Source organism: Squalius cephalus (assembly GCF_949319135.1).
Source record: "Squalius cephalus genome assembly, chromosome: 6".
Lineage (NCBI taxonomy): Eukaryota > Metazoa > Chordata > Actinopteri > Cypriniformes > Leuciscidae > Squalius > Squalius cephalus.
This window is the reverse complement of record NC_137127.1, coordinates 13,147,957-13,171,728: the sequence shown is the minus strand read 5'-3', so window position 1 is coordinate 13,171,728 and position 23,772 is coordinate 13,147,957. Positions and strand designations below refer to the sequence as shown.

Genomic DNA, 23,772 nt, shown 5'->3' with positions numbered 1-23,772 from the left:
ATAGAGTTCATTGATGTGAAATGAACAGGAACAAAGCTTAACTAATAAACGTTGATTTTTTTTTAGTAATTTTGTAGGCCTGTTCTTTTATTTATTTATTTATTTGCTCCCCCTTTTGTTTGGAGAATAGACTTCATTCTCAATATAAGCTTTATTGTGCAGTTTTATATATGTTTCAAGCTCCTTTTGTCTTTCTTTAGTGGACATTAAAATGAAAATTGTTTTTAAGTCAACACTCAGAAATGGAACTTCACCCTATCTACCCTGTTAAAAACAAAGGTTCCAAAAGAAACCTTCATCAAAAAACACTTTAATAACCTAAATAAAAAATTTCCACTATAAAGAACCTTTTGTGCAATGGAAAGGTTCCATGGTTGGTAAAGCTTCATGGATTCACAGATGTCAATAAAGAACCCTTAGTTTTAAGAGTGCATGTTCCAAATGCATCTTGCCGATCTTATTGCAAACAATTCTTATTGCAAAAAAAATCATTATTGATCTTTCGGCGAAAAGGCATATGATGTTGGCCAGACATCTCCAGTCATTTGGTCTACTTAAATCTGCATTTTTACAATCGACTACAAGCTCATTTTTATTTTTGATAAACCATTTCACTCGAATGTACGTCAAAATGTGGGAGAAAAGTCTCTGCTTTGATTACATTGCGACTTTAACATATAAAGAGAGCCATAAGTTAGCCATTCATATGTTGTATTCTCTGAAAAGCATAAACATTTCCAGCTCTGTGGCTTCAAAAATGGCTTTGTTTGGCGTATCCGAACCAGCCCAACATAACAGCATAGCCATTAACAACATAATGGCTCAACCGAGGGTGTGATTTTGGGGCAGGGTTTTCAGTTTGTTTGACAAATGCAAAATGGCAGCACAGTCTGGGAAACCTGTGTGAAAACAGGTGTTATTTTTGCAGTTCTGTTTGGTTTATCTAGAGGCACAGCTTTTACAAGCTTAACCTTTAAATTAAGTATTTATTGCTTTGTTTTGCAGGATAGGCAAACAGTTTGAGCTGCCTTTGCTCCTGCAGAGTGTGGTGATGATTCTCACCATGTTGGCTATGCTTCATTTGTGCTGTTCCATCCAGAGCAGCAACCGTGTCAGTACCAAACAGCACCACATCACAGGTAATCACATTAAACAACACCCCGTACCCAGCAGTATAGTGTGAAACAGTTTTCTTGAAAGCTGTGCTCATCTCAATGTAATACCATTCATACATTTTTAAGTGTGGTTAAAGTGTCCAATATTTTTGGGGATCATATTAAGACATAACTCGTTGAAAAGTATAGTGAGAATCTCTTGGATGAAAGTAGAAATTTGTTAAGTGCCAGTTATATTGATTGCTACAAGGCCTTGCCGTATTCAAGTGTTGTATTTACGCCTGAGGTGATGTGAATGGTATATATGAAATATATATATGCAAGAACATTACTAAACAGATAACGGATCTTTCTCTTGCTGTCATGTAGATGGGATTAAAAGAGCATGAATGTTACTCATTGCCTGGGGCGCCAGTCTAGTCGTCACACATTCATTTATAATGAACATGTTAAGTGTCTGAGAATATTGGCATCACGTGGACCAGGGTGCAAACTGTGTGTAATTTCCTTTTTGCTCTTCCGCAGAATTGATTTATGATAAAGTTAGGCTTCAGTTGATTGGCTTTCTCTGGTTTTAAAACTCAATCTCAAGTGAGTTTATGAGATCACTGTCTTGGAGGGAGATTATATGATAACATTTTGCTATGTTGTAATATTCAGAAAATTGAATGTGAAATCAGACAGAGTCCTAAATCACCTGCCATGTTGATTGATTAAGCTGGAGGCGATAGCTCTTTCTTTCACTTTGTTATAAAGTGTGCGAAGCCTGTGTGAATGCTGACCAGCACACATTGTTGGACTTTTGTAAAATAAAATACATTTTAATGTGGTTAACCAGCAAACTGTTTTTTTGAATGAGTCAGTGATTAACTTGTGAAATAAAACCATTAATGCTGAAGCTGTAAAAAGCTTCTTCTCTCTTCTCTATTTAATGAGACACCTGAGCTTTGACTGAGAGTTTTGACAGTTGTGGAAGAAACCATGGTGAAACTTTCTTGAAAGTTTTGGTGAAATTCAGAGAGAGACTTTCCTAATTGTGAATTTATTTAGAAATGAAAATCAGATGGGATAGGCTACCAAAAAGTAATGTTATTAGTGTCATTGTCATTGACACTAGGATGATTTTAATGTTTTGACAGCCCTAATATCACCCCACTATACTAATAATACAGTCACAATTTGTTTTTATAAGTTTAACAATGCATTCGTGATTTTACTTAATTAATTTTACCCTTATAATGTGTGGAAAAGGATACACCATGTCAGTTAGCTTATGTAAAATAATGTTTTCCAACTGAAAAATAACATTTGGAAATGTTCACATTATAATTTTTGTTGTTTTTGTTTAATAAAGCAGACTGTTCAGTGCTGAACATCCAGTTTCACAGAGAACTGTGTGTGTCAGCAGGTTTGCCTTAATGGCAGTTAAGGTGTCCGGTTACAGCAGGAACAGAAGGGAAGGGTGTGTGCTGGACCCAGAATAGTACGGACATCGGGTCCTCCCTCTGAACGTTAGTCGTCAAATGAGACCCTCTTTAATCACTGGCTGTCCCGCTGGCTATGTGTGACCTACAGCCCACCTGTCCCTGCATAACTTCACACCTATACACGCACACACACACACAAGCTGTGAGTGTGAGGCTACAAAAACAGATCTTTAAAACACAAACACACACACGTGTACACTTGTGAAGGTATGCTCAAAGTGACCAATTAACCTATACGCTTTTGTAAACATACTGCATGACGTTCCCTCACACGTTTCATTTGTCAGTTATGGGTAACGTAAGGTTGTTACGTGTAAAGCTCAGGTCTGTTTAACGCTGCAGGAAATGAATTATTTTGCATTGACTCACAATGATTGCCCTCAGGCTGTTCATAAGATTCCCACTGTTGTTGATTTGACATGAATTCATAGATGTTGAGAGAAGTGTTATGGTATGACCTTTAGGAGACTGAAGTAAGAAAGCCAATGTCCCATATTTGTTTCATCTGTTGTTTTAGAGTATGCTTTAAATGCCAGTGAGCTTTGCCCTGGAGTTTGTGTCAGTTCTATTTCACACAGTCTACTTTTCTGTCTAGTGGCCTTTTCAGAGTATATCTGCATATTTGAGCACAACTGTGTCACGGCTTCACAATAATTAGCAGTTTTATTACCGTCATAATGACAAAAGGAAATTTACCCTGCAGCTAACAATTACACACAATTTGGAATTGTAATATATATATATATATATATATATATATATATATATATATATATATATATATATAGTTTTTCTGTTCATCAAGGGTGCATTTATTTGATAAAAATAGGCCTAGTTAAACCAGTAATATTGTAAAATATTGTTACTATTTAAATGTCTTTTCTATTGTGGTATATTTTAAAATGTAATTTATTCCTGTGAAGACAAAGCTGAGTTTTCAGTAGCATTTAATTTCAGTAGCACTTCAGTGTCACATGAAGATTAGATATTTGAGTGAATGGTAACACTTTTAAGCATTTTTTATTTTATTTTTAACTGTAAGACATTAAAAACCAGAACAGCAGAGCCCTCTTGTGGAGACACGTGGTACATGACTTGAGTTTGATGGACAGTGCCCCCAAATGTATTCAGTAATGTTTATGTATTTATGTAACGGGAAATATATGAAGTTAAAATGAAGAAACACACTTGTGTAATTTGTTTGCAGATGTCACTTGGTTTGATATTTTTCAGTGAAATTTTTTTAAGTGTGACTCAGGTGTCTAAATACTTTTTGGGTCACTGTGAATTAAACCAGAAGTGGTTGTTTGAGCATGCTCACTGAGTTTCTTGGATTATCTGGGCAGAGGAGTGGCAGGTGCCGTTATCTGTGTCTCGCAGAGCTGAATTGTGACAAATCAAGTGTGGCCACTTACTGGGGTGTCAGCTCTGATACTCAGATATCATTACGCCCTGGTGTGTGTCCAATTGAAATTTAAAAAGTACATGTATCCAAGTGAGACCATTTGGCCAATTATGCAATTGAATAAGGTTTAAATTTTCAGAATTCGTATTTTATTACATTTTCATTGTTTATTCATTGTGTGCACATTTTCAGTTTTACAGCAGTGAGAACTGACTCATGTTTATGTGAAAAGCATAGGTGGAGCTCCCACTGTGTTGCTGTGTTTTATATTGGTTCCTGTGTAAATGTCAGATTATGTGATATACCTATGTATGATATCAGATGGCAGGAATTAATCTGATCACATTTCCATCTTCTTGCTAAGTCAGGCAAATTGTAATGCAGCTGTGCTATTACTCATGCTATTATCCAGGCCAATTATATATATATATATATATATATATATATATATATATATATATATATATATATATATATACACAGTGGGGAGAACAAGTATTTGATACACTGCCGATTTTGCAGGTTTTCCTACTTACAAAGCATGTAGAGGTCTGTAATTTTTTATCATAGGTACACTTCAACTGTGAGAGACGGAATCTAAAACAAAAATCCAGAAAATCACATTGTATGATTTTTAAATAATTAATTTGCATTTTATTGCATGACATAAGTATTTGATCACCTACCAACCAGTAAGAATTCCGGCTCTCACAGACCTGTTAGTTTTTCTTTAAGAAGCCCTCCTGTTCTCCACTCATTACCTGTATTAACTGCACCGTTTGAACTTGTTACCTGTATAAAAGACACACACTCAATCAAACAGACTCCAACCTCTCCACAATGGCCAAGACCAGAGAGCTGTGTAAGGACATCAGGGATAAAATTGTAGACCTGCACAAGGCTGGGATGGGCTACAAGACAATAGGCAAGCAGCTTGGTGAGAAGGCAACAACTGTTGGCGCAATTATTAGAAAATGGAAGAAGTTCAAGATGACGGTCAATCTCCCTCGGTCTGGGGCACCATGCAAGATCTCACCTCATGGGGCATCAATGATCATGAGGAAGGTGAGGGATCAGCCCAGAACTACATGGCAGGACCTGGTCAATGACCTGAAGAGAGCTGGGACCACAGTCTCAAAGAAAACCATTAGTAACACACTATGCCATCATGGATTAAAATCCTGCAGCGCACGCAAGGTTCCCCTGCTCAAGCCAGCCCATGTCCAGGCCTGTCTGAAGTTTGCCAATGACCGTCTGGATGATCCAGAGGAGGAATGGGAGAAGGTCATGTGGTCTGATGAGACAAAAATACAGCTTTTTGGTCTAAACTCCACTCGCCGTGTTTGGAGGAAGAAGAAGGATGAGTACAACCCCAAGAACACCATCCCAACCGTGAAGCATGGAGGTGGAAACATCATTCTTTGGGGATGCTTTTCTGCAAAGGGGACAGGACGACTGCACCGGATTGAGGGGAGGATGGATGGGGGCATGTATCGCGAGATCTTGGCCAACAACTTCCTTCCCTCAGTAAGAGCATTGAAGATGGGTCGTGGCTGGGTCTTCCAGTATGACAACGACCCGAAACACACAGCCAGGGCAACTAAGGACTGGAGTGGCTACGTAAGAATCATCTCAAGGTCCTGGAGTGGCCTAGCCAGTCTCCAGACCTGAACCCAATAGAAAATCTTTGGAGGGAGCTGAAAGTCCGTATTGCCCAGCGACAGCCCCGAAACCTGAAGGATCTGGAGAAGGTCTGTATGGAGGAGTTGGACAAAATCCCTGCTGCAGTGTGTGCAAACCTGGTCAAGAACTACAGGAAACATATGATCTCTGTAATTGCAAACAAAGGTTTCTGTACCAGATTTTAAGTTCTGCTTTTCTGATGTATTATGTCATGCAATAAAATGCAAATTAATTGCTTAAAAATCATACAATGTGATTCTCTGGATTTTTGTTTTAGATTCCGTCACTCACAGTTGAAGAGTACCTATGATAAAAATTACAGACTTCTACATGCTTTGTAAGTGGGAAAACCTGAAAAATCGGCAGTGTATCAAATACTTGTTCTCCCCACTGTATATACCCTCAAAAAGGGTTCAAGTAAAACAATATTCTTCAAAAAGTTCCCTTGAATACAATGGATAAATAAAATAATGTTAAATAAAATGAAATAGTCAAAGCCTACTTGCACTGGACACTGGTTTCTGCCTCATCACCGGCTGCAGTCCAGTCCTCATCTCAAATATAAACACCTCTGATTCACAACTACCTGCTAATTCATTCGCATTCATGTAAAGTAGCCTTGTTGACAAGTTTGTTTGAGGAAGGGCAAAACTCATAAGAAGTAGTACCTTTAATGCCCTGCAGATGGTGATATTACTTATTTTGTAGCAGAAATAAACTGCAGAAAAAGTTAGGTGCCATGCAAAATGTAACAATTAATAGCATTTCTCATTACAAATGTATTGGAGTAAAGAGTGCACATACTTATTCAAAAATGTAATCAAGTATAGAGGTTGCTAATATCTTTGATACTAAAACTACAAAGCAGCCAAAAAGAAGTAACTAATTACATTTACTCAAATACTTAACACTACTGAAAAAAGCTCTTTATTTCTTTGTTGTCTGACTATGGCTGTATCTGCTGGTTATGTGTGAGCCGTTTTTATAAATTCACGAGTTCATCTTTGACCCTCGGTTCTCGAGTCTGGTCTCAGCAGGGGATTCTTACTCACTGAATCAGCAGTGTATTCTGACAGGCAAGTCCCCTCCCCATCCCTCAATCACTCTGTGCTCTGACAGAACAGTCAATGGCATGTAACAAGGTGAAAGCTAAGTAAGTGGACAGTCTTACAGAGCTTGAAACAGTGCAGCAGGGTCATCATCTCTAGCTCTTCAGTGAGTCAAATCTCTTTCTTCTTCTATGCACTTTCATTTTCCTGCTGCCCTTTTGCTGTTCTTTCTCAAACCTCATCTCCATAATACCTTTGGCTCTTACTCTATCCTTCCCTAACTGTATTTCTATCTCTAGATGGATGAATCTTACAAAACCCATGCTTAAATTTCATGAAAATGGAAGACCTCATTTTCTTTATGCATTTTTTCCCTTTTGATTTTGGGGTGAAATGTGACCCTGGGCATGTCTTAATGAGATTCACCCTTCTGGCTTTCGCTTTGTTGTGAGTTTTTACACTCATTAATGCTTTTATAGGGGCTTCTGCATTGGTTATTCCTGATGCAAGATCCCTAATAAAAGTCTGATCCGGGTCATCCCACTATTTTTTTATTTGCATTCGACTTAAATTACTGTTCAAGGCTTGCAGCCCAAATTGCATGACGACTCATGAGCTCACACCCACAATCAAGTTTCACAGTTCAAAGATGCTTTTTGGGAGCATACTGCTCCTAGTATGCCTAAACACCATTCAGTATGCAACATGTGATCTTGTCATGATCAATTTCTGCTTCATCGTCTTGTTTAGTTTATAGTCATAGTGTTCATTGTCACCTTTTGTCTGAGTTCTAGTCATTCATTAGTTGTCATGTCATGGTTTCTCATTAGTTCTCACCTGTTCCCTGTTTTGTTGATTGCCTTCCGTCATTGTATTTAAGCCCGCAGTTATCCTCTGTTCATTGTCTTGTGGTAAAGTTATGTTACTGTGTAGTGTTCATTAAAAGTGTTTATATTGTCTCTCTGCGTCACTCATCTCGCTTTCCCAGGATTAAGCTACACGCAACCCCTGACAGATGTACAGTAGATGGCACAATGGCTCCTAAACTCTCCCGCTTTTTCACACTGTAGATGTGAAAGCTCTGGTGACAGAGTCCAGATGGATGAAAAATGAGAGTGCTGGTTAGCCCCCACTTACCCCCAGAAGCCTCTATTCCACATGTTGCCTGCCTCATTTCTATTATTAATGAGAGTTCACTTAGACCCAGCACTGTAAGAAAAAAATCCTGTTCAATTTACAGTAAAAAGCTGACAGCTGTGGTAGCCAGAAATTCACTGTAAAAAAAAACAAAAAAAAAACACCTGTGACAAGTATTTTTAGTATTACAGAATGGAATATTGGTGCCTGTTTATTTAACAGTTTATAACTGTATATTTCAAGTGATATAATGTTAATATACCAAGCTACCTTAACCACCAAGGTCTCTTTTTTATCTTAAAATGTACTGATAATCACCATAATTATGGAGTTGACACAATAGTTACGAGTTCATACCACATTAATTCGAGTTCATTGTAAGCATGTTGCAATAGTCTTTTCTTCGCTATTGTTATGTATATATCTGAGTGAAACAGCTTCTTGAATGAGAAACAAATGTGGGGCGGGATTTTGACTTGATTTTGTCAATCGGGAATTGATTGGATCTTTGGATCGTTGTTGTTTGCTATTGCTGTGACCTTGTGTGAGTGACTGACAGGTCGTCCCAGCCGAAAAACACGCCATCAGAGCAGAGAAGAAATGTTGCTTCAAGTGGATGGGGAAGTTATTTTGACTAAAAATTATGAGGACACATGAATTTAAAAAAAAGAATGATGTGCACGGATAAATCATTTATAGTAAATACTGCAATAAAAAACAAGAATTGATTGTGATTTAATGGTGACTTAAATACATGGCCAATACAATATATTGTGCACAGGGTCATACACACAAAGGCAAAACACCATTAACAAAATTAAGGGAAAAAAACCAAGTTATTTAAAGTACAGGGTGGGCCATTTATATGGATACACCGTAATAACATGGGAATGGTTGGTGATATTAAAGTCCTGTTTGTGGCACATTAGTATATGTGAGGGGGCAAACTCCTCAAGATGGGTGGTGACCATGGTGGCCATTTAGAAGTCGGCCATCTTGGATACAACTTTTGTTTTTTCAATAGGAAGAGGGCCATGTGACACATCAAACTTATTGGTAATGTCACAAGAAAAACAATGGTGTGCTTGGTTTCAACGTAACTTTATTCGTTCATGAGTTATTTACAAGTTTCTGACCACTTATAAAATGTGTTCAATGTGCTGCCCATTGTGTTGGATTGTCAATGCACCCCTGTTCTCCCACTCTTCACACACTGATAGCAACACCGCAGGAGAAATGCCAGCACAGGCATCCAGTATCCGTAGTTTCAGGTGCTGCACATCTCGTATCTTCACACCATAGACAATTGCCTTCAGATGACCCCAAAGATAAAAGTCTAAGGGGGTCAGATCGGGAGACCTTGGGGGCCATTCAACTGGCCCACGACGACCAATCCACTTTCCAGGAAACTGTTCATCTAGGAGTTTTTCCCTGAGTCGTTCCCTGAGTTTTTCCAGCAAGATGGTGCACCACCACATTATGGGTGCCAGGTCCGAGCATTCCTAGATGAACAGTTTCCTGGAAAGTGGATTGGTCGTCGTGGGCCAGTTGAATGGCCCCCAAGGTCTCCCGATCTGACAGATCTGGTCAGAAACTTGTAAATAACTCATGAACGAATAAAGTTACGTTGAAACCAAGCACACCATTGTTTTTCTTGTGACATTACCAATAAGTTTGATGTGTCACATGGCCCTCTTCCTATTGAAAAAAACAAAAGTTGTATCCAAGATGGCCGACTTCTAAATGGCCACCATGGTCACCACCCATCTTGAGGAGTTTGCCCCCTCACATATACTAATGTGCCACAAACAGGACTTTAATATCACCAACCATTCCCATGTTATTACGGTGTATCCATATAAATGGCCCACCCTGTATAATCATGGGGCTTCTGAGAATGCCCTTTTATGTTTTTAACTGCAAATGAAATGCAGTTCATAGTTTTTAACGTGCAAAAACCATACATTTGACAGTATTTTACAGTAAAATTACACCCAACTTTTTACCATATATGGTACGGTAACTTAATTCACTTTCCAGGTTTCATTTGGAATTTGTTCTGCCTTGACCATGCGTATCATGCTGTGCTTTCTGGACTTCAGTTCCCTCGCTGCCTCATTAAAAATGACCGGCATCAGATACATCTCTCCAATGCCCACTCGGACCTCGGAGTTGAGTTCTGCCTTACTGTTTGCGCTGCTGCATATTTCTTGTAATGGATCCCCACTATTCTTCACTTCTTCCTTTTGCTTTCTCCAGTGAGCCCAGATTCTTTCCTTTGATTGCACTCTCTCGTTCTCACTCGGACTCTAGCTCTCCATCTTTATCTCTCTCTCTTTCGGCTGTTTCTCTCATTTCCTCACTTGCTCTATCCCTTTCTCCTTTTATTTGCTTTCTCTCTCAAGGCCCATTAAAACCGGATCTGTATCATCAATCAAACGCATGCAGACAGATTCCACCTATTTCATCAGGTAGGAGATAAAAGATGCCCACTGCTCTGTGCTACACAGAGCTACATGAGCAGAAGACAACTTTTGTTTGTCTACCAACAAAGTTTTAATTGTGTATCCGTGTGTGAAGGCTGTCATTTGTTCAATTTTGTATTTTTCTGCAGTGAAAATGACACAATGAACACTTTTGTCTATTTGAACAGAAATCAAGGTAAATCTCATTTGTGATCAGAATATGTTTCCGCTCAAGCTGTAATTTTATGACATTATGCAAGAAAGGTGAAAATATTATTTAATTGTGAGAACTGTGCACGAAATGTCACGAAATGAAATTAGTCTTAGCAAGACAAAGCTAGCCATTTAATTCCAAAAATGTTCAAAATGTCGTTTCCACCACAGAAATGTATTAAACAGAATTCATAATTTGAGATGTGGTGGAAGTGACACTTTTGGTAAGAATTTTCATGACTTTCCTATAAAAGAAAGAAAGATTATATATATATATTCTTTATATTTATATTTTATGTTTTGTATATTCACTGTTGGACATTGTTAGGAGACATAAACTAGTGTAAAAAAAAAAAAGGAGTTTTAAGGCCCACAGGGATAAAAGTGCCCATAATTGGGTGTCACTTGATTTTATACATCATTGTGGCATCCTTGAAGACACAAGGTCATCTGTGTCCTCCTTTATACACTTATGCATCAAGTTAAAGTGTACGTATGACCTTTCACCCTCTTGACTTTGTGGTGAGATGGTGAGATGAAGACTCACATTTTTAATGTAAAGCATCAACATAAAAAATGAATGACAGACAGAAAGCAAGAGGAGGTTTGTGGAAATGCATTTGCTAAAAAGAGTCACAGCCTGTTAATGGGATGGACTGTTGAAAGTGCGTGTGTGTGTGGCCTACTAAACCCTACATTAGATGGCAATATCCCAAATCAAAGATGGCAATATCGAAAAATCATTGTCCTTATGGGAAAACATTTTTGGTCTCCATGAGAAAAACAGCTTATAAATCATATGATCATTAGAGTGATGTTTTTTGAAAATGTTAAAATGCAGAAAGTTTTCTGTGATGGTTAGGTTTAGTGTAAAAGGATAGAATATACAGTATAAAAATCATTGTATGGAAAGTCCCCATAAAACATGAAAACACAACGTGTGTGTGTGTGTGTGTGTGTGTGTGTGTGTGTGTGTGTGTGTGTGTGTGTGTGTGTGTGTGTGTGTGTGTGTGTGTGTGTTGCATGGCTCTGTAGTCCTGTCCATTTCTTTCTGTGTCTAGAGGGGGCAAATAGCTGACAGTGGTGGGATCTTAGCTCCTACAGGCTGCACTGCAGCATTTCTTAATTCAGAGAGAGATGCAGTAAAAGAGACGGTCAAACTAAATAATTCATTCAAGTCCTGTGGCTGTACATCCTGCTTTTTTATTATACAGCTCTCTTGAATATTTGAGTCGTGGCATTCACAGCAGCGGAAGAATAACTAATTGCCATAAATATCAAAAATTGGAGCACTTAGTGGTAAGTCTGTAGACACACTTATTTGGTCAAAAATAAATATTTACACACTTTTTAGTATTTTTTCCCCTTTTTTATTCATTTACTTTTTAAACTTATTGTGTTGAAATGGCAGTGGTGGAAATTACATTTTAAACATTTTATATATAAAATAATAATATATATAAAATGAATAAAATAAAATGGCTAATTTCATCGCTGGAATAATATCTATCAAAAAATATATTTATTTTATATATAGTATTTTCACACTTTTTGCAGAATTTGTTTCTTTTTGCAGAATTGTTGTCATGGTGGAAATGATGCTACAACCGAGAAACATTTGTTGACAAAATTGATTATGCGTCATTTTCACACACTAAATATTGAAGTTAAGGCTTGAAGGTAAATCATATGCATTGATTACATGATGAAAGTATCAAATATAAATGATGAAAATAAATGTTGAAAGTCGTGTTGAGAAATGTGTGACCTTCATATAACAAAAAGGGGTTACACTTTATTTTAAGGGGTCATTGTTACAGTGTAATATATTTAAGTACTGAGTAATATTAATCAACTACATGTACTTACTATAGGGATAGGGTAGGATTAGGATTTGGTTGAGGGTTAGTTGCATGAAATTATGCATAATAACTGTTATTACTATGGTAAGTACATGTAACATATGTAACAAGGACACTGTAAAATAAAGTGTTACCCAAAAAGGTTCTTGAAACCTTAAAATCAACTCCTCCTGGAGCACAAAAGTTCCCTTATTTGAAGAAACCCATATTTATGAAGAGACAGATTCACCTTGCGCCATTAAAATCCCACATCCTGCTGTAGTTGTTGATGAATTGTTCTGCTCTGACTTTGAAATGAGTTTCTAATCTCTCTTTTTTTCCCCACACCCACTCTCTCACCTCCATCTGTACATTGTCCGTTTTTGTCTTGGTGGCACTTTTTCCCCCTATCTCATTAACATGAGTTTCACGCCCTTCCCTTTCACTGTGAATTATGTAATTGAATGAATTGTGCAGCACATCCTGGCTCTCTGCAGTCTTTACGCAGTCATGGTGCGGCACAAACGGCTGCATTGTCATAGCAGGTAAATCTTGCATTGGCTCAGCTTAGTTGTTTGGGGAATCCCTCCTGCAGCGTCTGTGTGTGTGTGTGTGTGTGTGTGTGTGTGTGTGTGTGTGTGTGTTCTCTATGCTGTGTCCTTGGCTCACTGTCATTGTGTTGCGTAGTCTTATGTAACCCGTATCTGAGTTGCTTTTAGTGCTCTCCTCTCTATCTCATCTAGCCTTTCTCTCCCTCTCCTGCATGCCTAATGCTTCCTCATAACTCCAGAATCCCTGATGAAATACTGGTCAGTGCTGACAAGCTGTCCGTTGAGTTTTTTGGCTGGGTAATCGCTGACATGAGGGTAAGATTTCATCATACAGCAGAGAATCCATCACTTGACACTGATGTGGTAGTGTGGACTCATGAGTTAAGAGTTACTTAATTGGTTTTGAGTGACCTCACACATCCCTTGAAAGTGGACTGTGGGGTTTTATATTGGTTTGACCAGTGTAATTCTACATACCATTTATTTCCCTTATGGCGGACGACCTTTAAATAGCTGATATGCAATATAAATTACTATATTTTATATTTACGTAAATGTTATTAAATAAGAAGTGTTTTTAAAGATTAACTTTAAGTGACCGTTTGATAATTGTTGCTAATGATCTGATATTTAATCTAAATCTAAAAATAAAAGCGGGCGTGCTAGTGCTTGTCAGGGCCAGTTGTGTTTCCACTGTCGCTTCCAGGGCTTGATCGGGCCTCATCTGGGCTTCCTCGGGACCAACGGCCACGTTTTTTTGGCCCGATGAATCCCTTGGTCCAAAGCGGTCCAACTCGGGCTCGAGGAGTGGTTACGAACAGAGGCGGTGTTTACCTGAGTCTCGAGACGGCAGCGCTGGATGATTCCATGTACCAGCTATCATCGGCATTAATGACTTTTAAAATCATTTTAGCTCAAAACTCACTTTCATGTTTGAATACCTTCTGTTTGTGATACGATGTGGATTCTGATCACTGTATAAGGCAGAAATATTTATATGCGATGCAAAAGACTATGAACGCTAACCATTAGCCTACCGTAGTAAACATGGTACATATGACCGCTTGAAGAAATCAGACAAATCATATAGGCTATCATAATCATGTTTTTATTTTATCTGTCAGTAGGCTATGTCTCATCTTTTTATACCGGACTGTCTGATATCCATATTTAGCTCCGCATATGTCACAAAATAAAGCAACTTTAAAGCAATCTTCCTCTGTTTCTCTGACTAAAAATATAACTGTATTGGGAGAGAGTGCTAAAGCTCCTCAGGTTGTATTTTTGGTGGCATATTTGTAGAAGTTATCATTCTTCCTATAATGTTATGTAAATATGTCCTGTACCTACAAATAAACACACGACTGAATAAGTAGCCTATAGTGTGTCCTCTTTCTTTTGTGAAATAACGGTACACTGTAAAAAATGATCGTGATTTTAATGGTAAAAGGCCATAAAAATGCAACAGGTAAAAGCTGTTAATTGGTTAACTGAAAGTTTCCGTACTATATACGGTAAATAACTGTGATAGATCTAACCATACATTCATGTTTAATGTTAAATTTACAGTTTTTGGAAGTGAAAAAGAACAAGTCATTTGAAAACCCATAAATTGACATTCCCACAATTCCCTGCGTGACACTTCACATTTGAAGTATTTTTGTTGAAATTACTGTTTCTTCATAGTTTTTCTTCATTTTTTTCTAATCAGTTATGTACATTAGGGTTTGTTGTTACATGTTACATTTAATGTTGTTAATGATTATTGCATTTTTTAAATGTCATGTGTGTTACCATGATGGTGTTTAGTGTTTGCGTGAATGACGCTGTGCAGCTTCTATATATCAATTATAACTTTCTTATGGAAAAGATAATTGTGATGAGCTTTGATTCAGTATATGACTGTGATTGGTGGTTGTCAGTGTATTACAATGGTACAAAACAGATATTAGTACTTCAATAGGTTGGTAAATTTACATTATATCAGATATAAACTTAAGTTAAGTCTGTAAAACCTAAAATGTTGCTACCGTATTTTTTACGGTAGAATTCTGACATTCTGGAATTCGTTGCGATCTCACTAGTTTCCAGAGATTTCTTTCTGATTCGTTTTCTGATAAAACTTCCATTTATTGGTGAAATGATGGGTTTGTGTGACGTAGTAGAGAGGCGTGTTACGGGCGGGTTTTAGTGAGGCGCTGCAGAGCTTCTGGCCCGACGGTGGAAATTCAGCATGGTTTTGGGCTCGGTGCTACAGGCCCGGGGCTTTTAGCCCAGCACGGCCCGTTTAAAGCCCTGGTTCGCACTGGCCCGACAGTGGAAATGCGGCTATTAAATACCTTTATCTGCTTTCCTTCATCTCTGAGTGCACCCGTGTTACAGTACAAATATTGTACATCTTTAATTCAAAGCTGAAGTCCTAACGGTTATGAATGGTTAACCTCTTTGCTTTATAAACATTTGTGTGTTTGTTGCAGGCTCAGGGGGCATGACTGTAGATAAACTTCTGTTTTCTCTGCACAGCTGGGAAAAGTGATAGAGCTTTCTGCATGAGCCCTCCCTCCATGGCCACCTGCACTTACCGCATTTAGCTGGAAGATGACTGAAGGCACAGGTGGACCTAAATAATTGCCTTTGCAAAGCGATCTCGATGTCATTTCCTGAGGTTAGAGATTGGTTAAGGATGACTAGTGAACTCAAACAGAATAGACATGCAGGCTACAGTCTGAGACAATACTTTCACACTCCAATCTCTCTTTTCCCCTCTCATTTTATGGCCACTTAGATTTATCACTGAACGATTTAGATTTTGTAGGATAATCCAGACACATGCACAATCATTGAGCGAAGGTGATCTGTATGACCATCAGTGGCAAAGCAGCTGGACAGGGGGAAAGTGTGATAAGCAGAGATGGTCTGAAGAAAATTAGGCCTCTGTTCAATAATGGCTTCAAATATCGACCAGTATACACCATTAACAAGAGAGCTGAGAGGAAGATAGGCAGCTTTAAATGACTGATAATCCCTAGTGTACGTGCTCTCTGATGTGGTTGGGAGACCTTCTGCCATATGTTTAGTTTGCGATGAACAATGACTGACCTTGTAACTAAAAACCTGGTGTTGGGGAGAGCGGGGCACAACCTAACACATTTTGGTTTTGGCTCAATTATGAAAAAAATATTTAAGTTAGATTAATCTTTTTTTCTTTTTTTTTTACACAAGCAGCATATGCAAATGAACACTTAACAATTGAACCATTTTCATACAGTTGCACTGAAAGTGACAGAAGTGCAAATGTTACAACTTACCCCATATGCGGTGTTAATTGTAACAGACAGCGGAGTTAGTTGTAACACTTGTAACACATATAATTCAGTACTATTTTATCTGTATAGTTTGTACATCTGTATAGATAGATGTCCATACATCCATCCCTCATCCAATCATGGATCAATATCATGGATAAAGATATAGGAAAGGGCTGCACAATTTTGCAATAAATAAAATCAAATATTGTAATTGCAATTGAATTATATTTGTGTGTGGCAGCTGCATGCAAAATTATTATTATTAATAGTAATATAAAAATGAGCTCAAAACCACATTTTAAAGGGTTTATTGTATGAAAAACTGGCTAAATAAATAAACAAGTGATCAATGTATAGTAAACAAATGTGAAGAAAAAAAATCATACTTTGACATTTAAATTCCAACATTGTTTGTGAAAGTCCAACAAAGTTAAATGTGGCAAAATAAATACTCAAACCTGAAAATTTGTGTGGCTCCGTTTTCATTTCATTATCGTTGTACACTTGGCGGCTTAGTTGTAACACTGTTCTACAACTAACAACACTGTGTAAAAAATATTTTAAGCCTAGCTAACAGTAGGCTCATTCACTTGAGTGACAATCACGCAGTGTGAATTATCAAAGATGATCTAAGTGATTCCCTGGAGGTTCGAAATTCCATGTCAACCTTTCTTGGTCATTGTGAAAACTTACCTATACCACATGCGTCAAAGTAGCCGGAGCAACTTTTCTCTATTTATAGATATGAGACACGCACAGTTGAGTGACATTTGTACGTAATTTCCCGTAAAAAACCTTGACTGGTCTAAAATATAAATACTTATAATAGGCTTACCATAGTGAATTAGAGTAAGACAAAAATATGTTTTGGATGAAGGACTGATGATGTATTGACTCGTTATTAAAATTGTGTTCATTTTAAACATAAAACAGTTACATAGTGTACCTTTAATTACTCTTTTTTTTATTGCTTCAGTACCTCTATCCTAAATTAATATTCATGAGTTGCAGTACTGCCATTGCGTGACATCACAATCAGCGAATTATCAGCTCTCCTATTTCAAGCATCACTGTTGGCTACCTAGTAATCTTGCTGTGCTGTGATTGCACTGCAGTATGTTCTAGTTTTGGTTGTTGCGATAGAGTTCCAATGCCGGAAGGTTGTGGGCGATGTTACGAGTGAAGTTAATCCGCAAGAGTCGCCACCCTCTTTAACCCAAGGGTGCTTTGTAAGAGAAAAGCATAAACCTTCATGGATCACAAAAGGTCACACTGTAGTGCTGTGAATTACTTAGGTTAAATTAATCATTCGACTTTGTATTGTCATGCAGTCAAACCCCTAGTGACATCTCTCTGGCGTCTTCACAGATGTTCAACCTCTAGATGCTTAAGTATTTTCTCAGCACAAGCTGTTTTAGTCATTCCCCTTGGGGTCAAATGCTTAATTACCCTTCCTGATCCCCTACCTAATTATCTTTTTCGTCTAATTTGAAGTCACTTATAGGTAGGATCTCGATCGATTACCTATTTCCAACGCGAAATGTTATCCAGCCAAGGGCAAACCTTGAGGCGACCCATCACACTATCATAGTTTTCTCAATGATATATTGCTGTAAAGTTGCATCAGTGCATCAGGGCTGTCAGAGCTCACTGAGGTCACCTGTAGGTTGTGGAAACATTTGGGTCGGGGTGTTCGAAGTGGGACTTTTGTGCTTGACCTCTCCCTGTTCCAGATGTTTCCTCATAATCCCATCAAGCTGTTTCACAACAAATTTGGCACATGCATGTAAAAAGCACTTTTCCTTGATTAACAGCTTCGCTAATTAACCCACAAGGTTGCTAATTAAAATTCAGAGAGCTCCACATGGATGTTAATGTAGATAGACTGGTCACACTTGGCAGGAATTAAGTGCATGCTATGAGCACACATGCATGAAATCCTATGCAAAGTAGTGTGCGTATCACTGTATTGCATGAATATTCATTGAGTGGATCAGCTCAGAGTAGTTTTGATTGTGTCAGTCAAAAAGACAGAATGAGAAGGTTCATTAGGACTCATACTGCTTATCATGGATAAATTGTGTGCATGTGAGAGAGAGAAAGAACTGCTTAATATAAATAGAATGGTCACACTTGACAGAAAGTATGTTGAACACATGCATACTAAGCATCAATGCAAAGTAGTATCACCACGTTGTATAAATATTCATAAAGTGCATCAGGTCTGAGTAGTTGTGATTATGTCGGTCAAAAAACACTAAGAAAGCTGTACTGAATATTTATGGTTTATGGAGGTGGAGTCAAGACTCATGTAGGTTATTGATAGACTGACGTGTGTGTGTCTACTAAACATGCTATTTCTGAACAGTTCTGGGCATCTGTTCTTAAGCATGCCTACTTTAATTAGTGTTCTCAAAACCCAGAAACCTAGTGCAACCACCATAGATGGCATCCACACATTGGCAGGGACATAGAAAAATTCCAAACACATTATAAATCTCATCAGGCTCTTTTCATTAGTATGAAATGAATGCAAGTGCCATTTAAAAGCCTAAAAATGAAACTTTCCACAAATGTATTCATTCTGTCTGAAAAGTTGATTTATTAGGCCTAAAGTATTATTGCAACAAATGTCAATCTAAAATGCATATTAATACAGTGAAATCACTCTGGAACTCTGTCCTATCTTGGCTGCACTCGAGGAGGTGACTAATTAAAATTTCGGAACTTTTATAGCGTGATCGCCCTGTTCACACTGCCAGCAGATGCCAGATTAGCCAGAACCGATACTATATAGTAGACATACTACACACATATACATACATGCATACATACATATATTTGCTTATGCATCAGATGCTCACCAGGACTCCATTTATTTATTTAAAACAGTAATTTTGTGAAATATTATTTAAGTTTTTCAAAAAACTTTTCTATTTAAATACATTTAATACATTTTAAAAATGTAATTTATATGTAATTATTATTATTATAAAAATGTAATATATATTAATTTATTAGTGATGGAAAAGTAGTTTTTAATCAGCCTTTATCTCCGACTTCAATGTCACAATCCTTCAGAAATATTGTGAAATATTATTACAATTTAGCATATTAGAATGAAAGATAATGTGAATGATCTTATCTTCACAAAGACTGCATATATTTATTTATTATTTTTTATATTTGTAAGCCTGTCTAAATCGGTCCAATGGCAGTATCCGATAGAACGGGTGAAGGTCTCTGCACGTTACTGTTTTTTCTGCGTGGCAAAGTAATTTAGTTCCAATTTAACTTATCTGACTCCATTTCATCACAACCTCAAATTTTGGTTAGAATGCCAATTGGTTAATGGTCTTTTATATAATAGTTTAGCAGCACATTTGATTATTCTTTTCAACTCTTTACTTATATTTTACCCATTCATATTAGGAAGCTATGTCGCTTTGAGGTCCTCACGCCTTCTGTTTAACTCGGGACTCACGATCACAAGCTCGTCAGTTTTGGTCATTAAACAGAGGTAATTGGCTATATATCTAAGATGGTCGTATTCACACTTGCACAATCAAAGATACTTTGGTATAGCCCCCGTGGTTTTGCATACATTTGAATTTAAAGTAACGTTTATTTCAGGCAGAGGTATGGCCACTACTACAGATATAAGTAGACCAACATTACTTCTCTTATAATAGCTTTGGATTGGCCATGCCGTGGTTTCCCACGTACACTTATCTAAAGTAACATTAAATTAAAATAGAGGCAAGACACACCCAAATAGATTGGTCAAGCAGCACTTTTGTTGTTCAAAATTCACTTCTTTCTTCTTTCTTCACTAATCTGATGCAGACTTGCGGTAACATACAAATCTGTTTAATCTACTTGGGAAAACAATTTCAGAGTCAGTCAGAATACAAACAAATGTTTACAGTTTATTATTTCAGGTAAATGTATCATGCCAATTTCATAAACAGTTCAAAGATAATAAATACAAAACATCAAATGCTCTGGAATAAAGAGAAAAGATGTGAACCTGACATTAGAAAATACATGATGCTGAGTGTCTTGCCCACACTCCGCATCACAGGCTAATTTGAGCTGCAAATCGCGCTGAGCCTCTCGTTGCATTTCTTTATATAGACAGAAACTTCTTTCACATGGAAACATTTGCTAACAATGGGAATTTGCATTCAGAGTTTACACCTTTTGGGCAGGATGGCATTTGCCTGGAAGACACACTCTCCTCTGTGTGCAAGTTATCTCTAAACTCTTAAAAACTTTATTAGGCTACCTTTTGGTTTACTTCTTTGGGAATGAGACCTTTGTACCAGTCGCACTGAGACATTTCAAATGATACCAAACATGTATAATACTGTATGATAATTATTCACATTAAACCATATAGATTTTTGGGTGAATTTTGGTGATCTCATCTAGCCTAGAAATCTAGACGCACCCTAGCGGCAGCAAAATTTATTTTGCAGCCAGGGTAGTCTAGCAACTCTCCGTTGACTTTCGGAGCTGTAAAAACCTAAATTGGGTCAGGCCAATCACATCGTGTATAGAGTAAGGCCATAGACAGTAAAAGAAATGGACACAGCGACCCCATTGGATTCAACGGAGACAAAGTGAAGCCAATTAGAAAATCTTACTTCCTGGGGGTCCAGCGTACTGCGCAGACTCAAACTGAGCTCGACGACGTAGATGTGACGTGAGCAAACCGTCTGTCTTCTAGTAGCTGTGCCAAGATCAATCTGAAAATGAAAAAAAAATCTACCTTCCGAAACTCGCAGAGACGGAGAGCGTGAGTAGGAGCTGTCCATGATCTTGGAGCAGGAGAAACTTTTTGTAGGTGTTCTGATTAATTACTTTGTCATTTTGCCTCGACGTCCTCCCGATTGCCCGCGAGCTTCTCCTCCTGTCCATACGGTAATTCTCTACTGTGCGACAGAGAGTCGCGTGGCTGTGACGCAATCGTTAGCCTACTTTTACAAAAACTGCTTCTACAGGGCCATAACGTAAGATACAAGGTAATGGAGCATTTTATACATTGTCGTGTTTCTTTAGAAATAAATAATGGACAAATGGAGTCTTTAAACGCCTCAGATGTGAAGTTATTCGCTGTCAAAGTGACGCCAAAATGAATGGGAGTCAATGGGATGCTAACTGCAGGTGGGGTTCCGTTAGCCAATGGCGGCGTCCGGGGGTACTTCAAAATAATACAAATCCCTGCACCCTTGAGTAAGGCGGGGCGGGCTTAACATAATGACGACAGAGTTGCGACGGTTCCCTGCTACTTGAAAACAAAGAATGGCGGCTGCTGCTGGAGAACAGTCTTTCGAATCGGCTTTGGCCGCGACTCTGGAGGACTTGGAGTTAAGTTTTTCTTAGAGAAAAGAGCAAAGAACGGCACTTAAGTCATTCTTAAAAAAGGAAGATGTGTTCGTAGTTTTTCCGGCCAGATTCAAAAGTTGAATCTATCAACTAACGTTAGCTCAGCTGTTGGGAAAACGCTCTGGTTGGTTGAAGCGCTGTCCTATTGCGTGCAGAGGGAATTTGAAAGACAGCCGTTTATCCCGCCCCTCGGATTGAGCCGTGCCTATGGTGAGTTGCCAGACCTAACATCTTGATGTAGGTCTGGCTTGCCAGGCTAGATCTCATCATGAGAGAGAGAAGGAATGGGGGAAGAGGGAAAGAGATGTAAATTAGGATGATTTTGAGCTGAGACTTGCGTCTCATATGGTGATGCTAACTTCACAAGAGAGAGTTTAAATGTTAATTTCCTTTGTTTTCTCAGTGAGTTGCCTTCTCTTCCATTTCTTCCAGTTTTTCCAGTCTTACATATTTATTGCTTTATCATTCATTTTTTTGTGGTAGCACATAATCAAGCTTTCATAGCATACCAGAGATATGTGCATCTGCAAATTAATATGCATGATCATGCATGCAAAATGAATCTGTGTATAAATAAACACTCATGGAATTCTGCAAACTGGACAACTTCTTCAAAATAGCCTTAGTGTGCAGTGTGCAGCTTATGGGTAGAGCCAGCAAAATTGGACATAGGGCCCTTGGTTAAACCTCTACATCCAGGCATGGACAGAATATAAGAAAGGCTTGATCAGGCTGTAGACCTTGGGAACAAAGGTTTCTCCAAAGGTTCCTTGTTCCTTAATGTTGTTGCTGAGATTGAAGTTCCTCATAAAGCAGTAGGGATGGTAAGACCTCTTGTATCTGCAGATGTTGTGGCCTGAAAACTTCACTGATGTGAGTTTTTTTTTTTTTTTTTCAGAGAATAGAGCCACTGCAAATACAAAGGTTAAGCCAAACTTCCGACAATGATAGATGCTATAGTAATTGATATGTTTGATCTGTCGACATCTGAGAAGAAAAGGCTCTGCTCTTGTTTTTTGCACCTTTATATTCTGTTTTGAAGTGTGACCGTTCCGTTGAATGCCACCAGTGGATAACAAGACGTTCTGGAGCATGACAGGTTATAGCTTGCACATCAGCCAGGATGAAGGATGATGGCATTTATAAGCGGTTTCTAGGGTATTCTGGTTGTTTGCAGGTCGAAAGAGAGAAAAAAAAGCAAGAATCTATGACATTCTGGTCCAAAATTATGGTTTGGATGACCTGTTCTGTGTAATTCTGTGGTGTGTGTGTGTTTTTTGTATTATTTTATTTATTTTTTTGTCTGTTATATTGATCTGTTAGTTATGTACATTTGAGCAAGATTGTGGGTTTGCTTTTTCTTACTTTACTTTCTTCTACTTTCCTTCCTAGCTTAGCACTTAACTTTTATGTGATTTCCAAGGCTTTCTAATTCCTGATCTTATCTGTACTCTCATTTCAAGCTGTGAGTTTTCTGATAATATGATGCATTAATTACGCAAACACATTGAGATGTCCTTTACAACACAATCATGCAAATATTTCCGAGCAGCGGATGGCTAGGCAACCACACTACAGTACCGGTGCCTGTCAGGTAGATGCATACAAGTAATCAGAGCATAAAACCTACTAAATGACAGCGTGTGGTATGTGGGCTCTCTACCACTCAACGTGACACTCCAGTCAGAGCTGTAACAAATAGGGCTATTATTTAGCTATCAATTCTCTGGAGCTGATGTCAGCTCATTTAAGGATCCTGTGCTATCAGTATGGGAGAGAGACAGGTAGTCATTGATCATGTCAGGATGTCTTACATGGTGCGTGATCACTAATGTAGAGATGACCAATGTGACGAAGAAGCCTGTCTTCACTATCCTGTGTCTTTTTTTGTCTCCTCACTGGTATTTGAGAGACTGGACAGAACATGTCCTACATTTGCCATATATTCTGAAAATATTTCCATCCATCCATCCATCCATCCATCCATCCATCCATCCATCCATCCATCCATCCATCCATCCATCCATCCATCCATCCATCCATCCATCCATCCATCCATCCATCCATCCATCCATCCATCCATCCATCCATCCATCCATCCATCCATCCATCCATCCATCCATCCAT

The 23,772-nt window shown here is 38.2% G+C and overlaps 1 protein-coding gene across 3 annotated transcripts in view; it reads left to right on the top strand.

Moving 5' to 3' along the window:
• The window catches only part of LOC307159798 (solute carrier family 66 member 2), a 45,439-nt gene that overhangs the window by 3,186 nt on the left and 18,481 nt on the right, over positions 1-23,772 (top strand). For all 3 annotated transcript variants that reach the window (XM_079873414.1, XM_079873415.1, XM_079873416.1), the window contains exon 3: positions 1,006-1,139. In XM_079873414.1, coding sequence (XP_079729540.1) covers positions 1,006-1,139 — 134 coding nt within the window. The remainder of the gene's footprint in view (positions 1-1,005; positions 1,140-23,772) is intronic.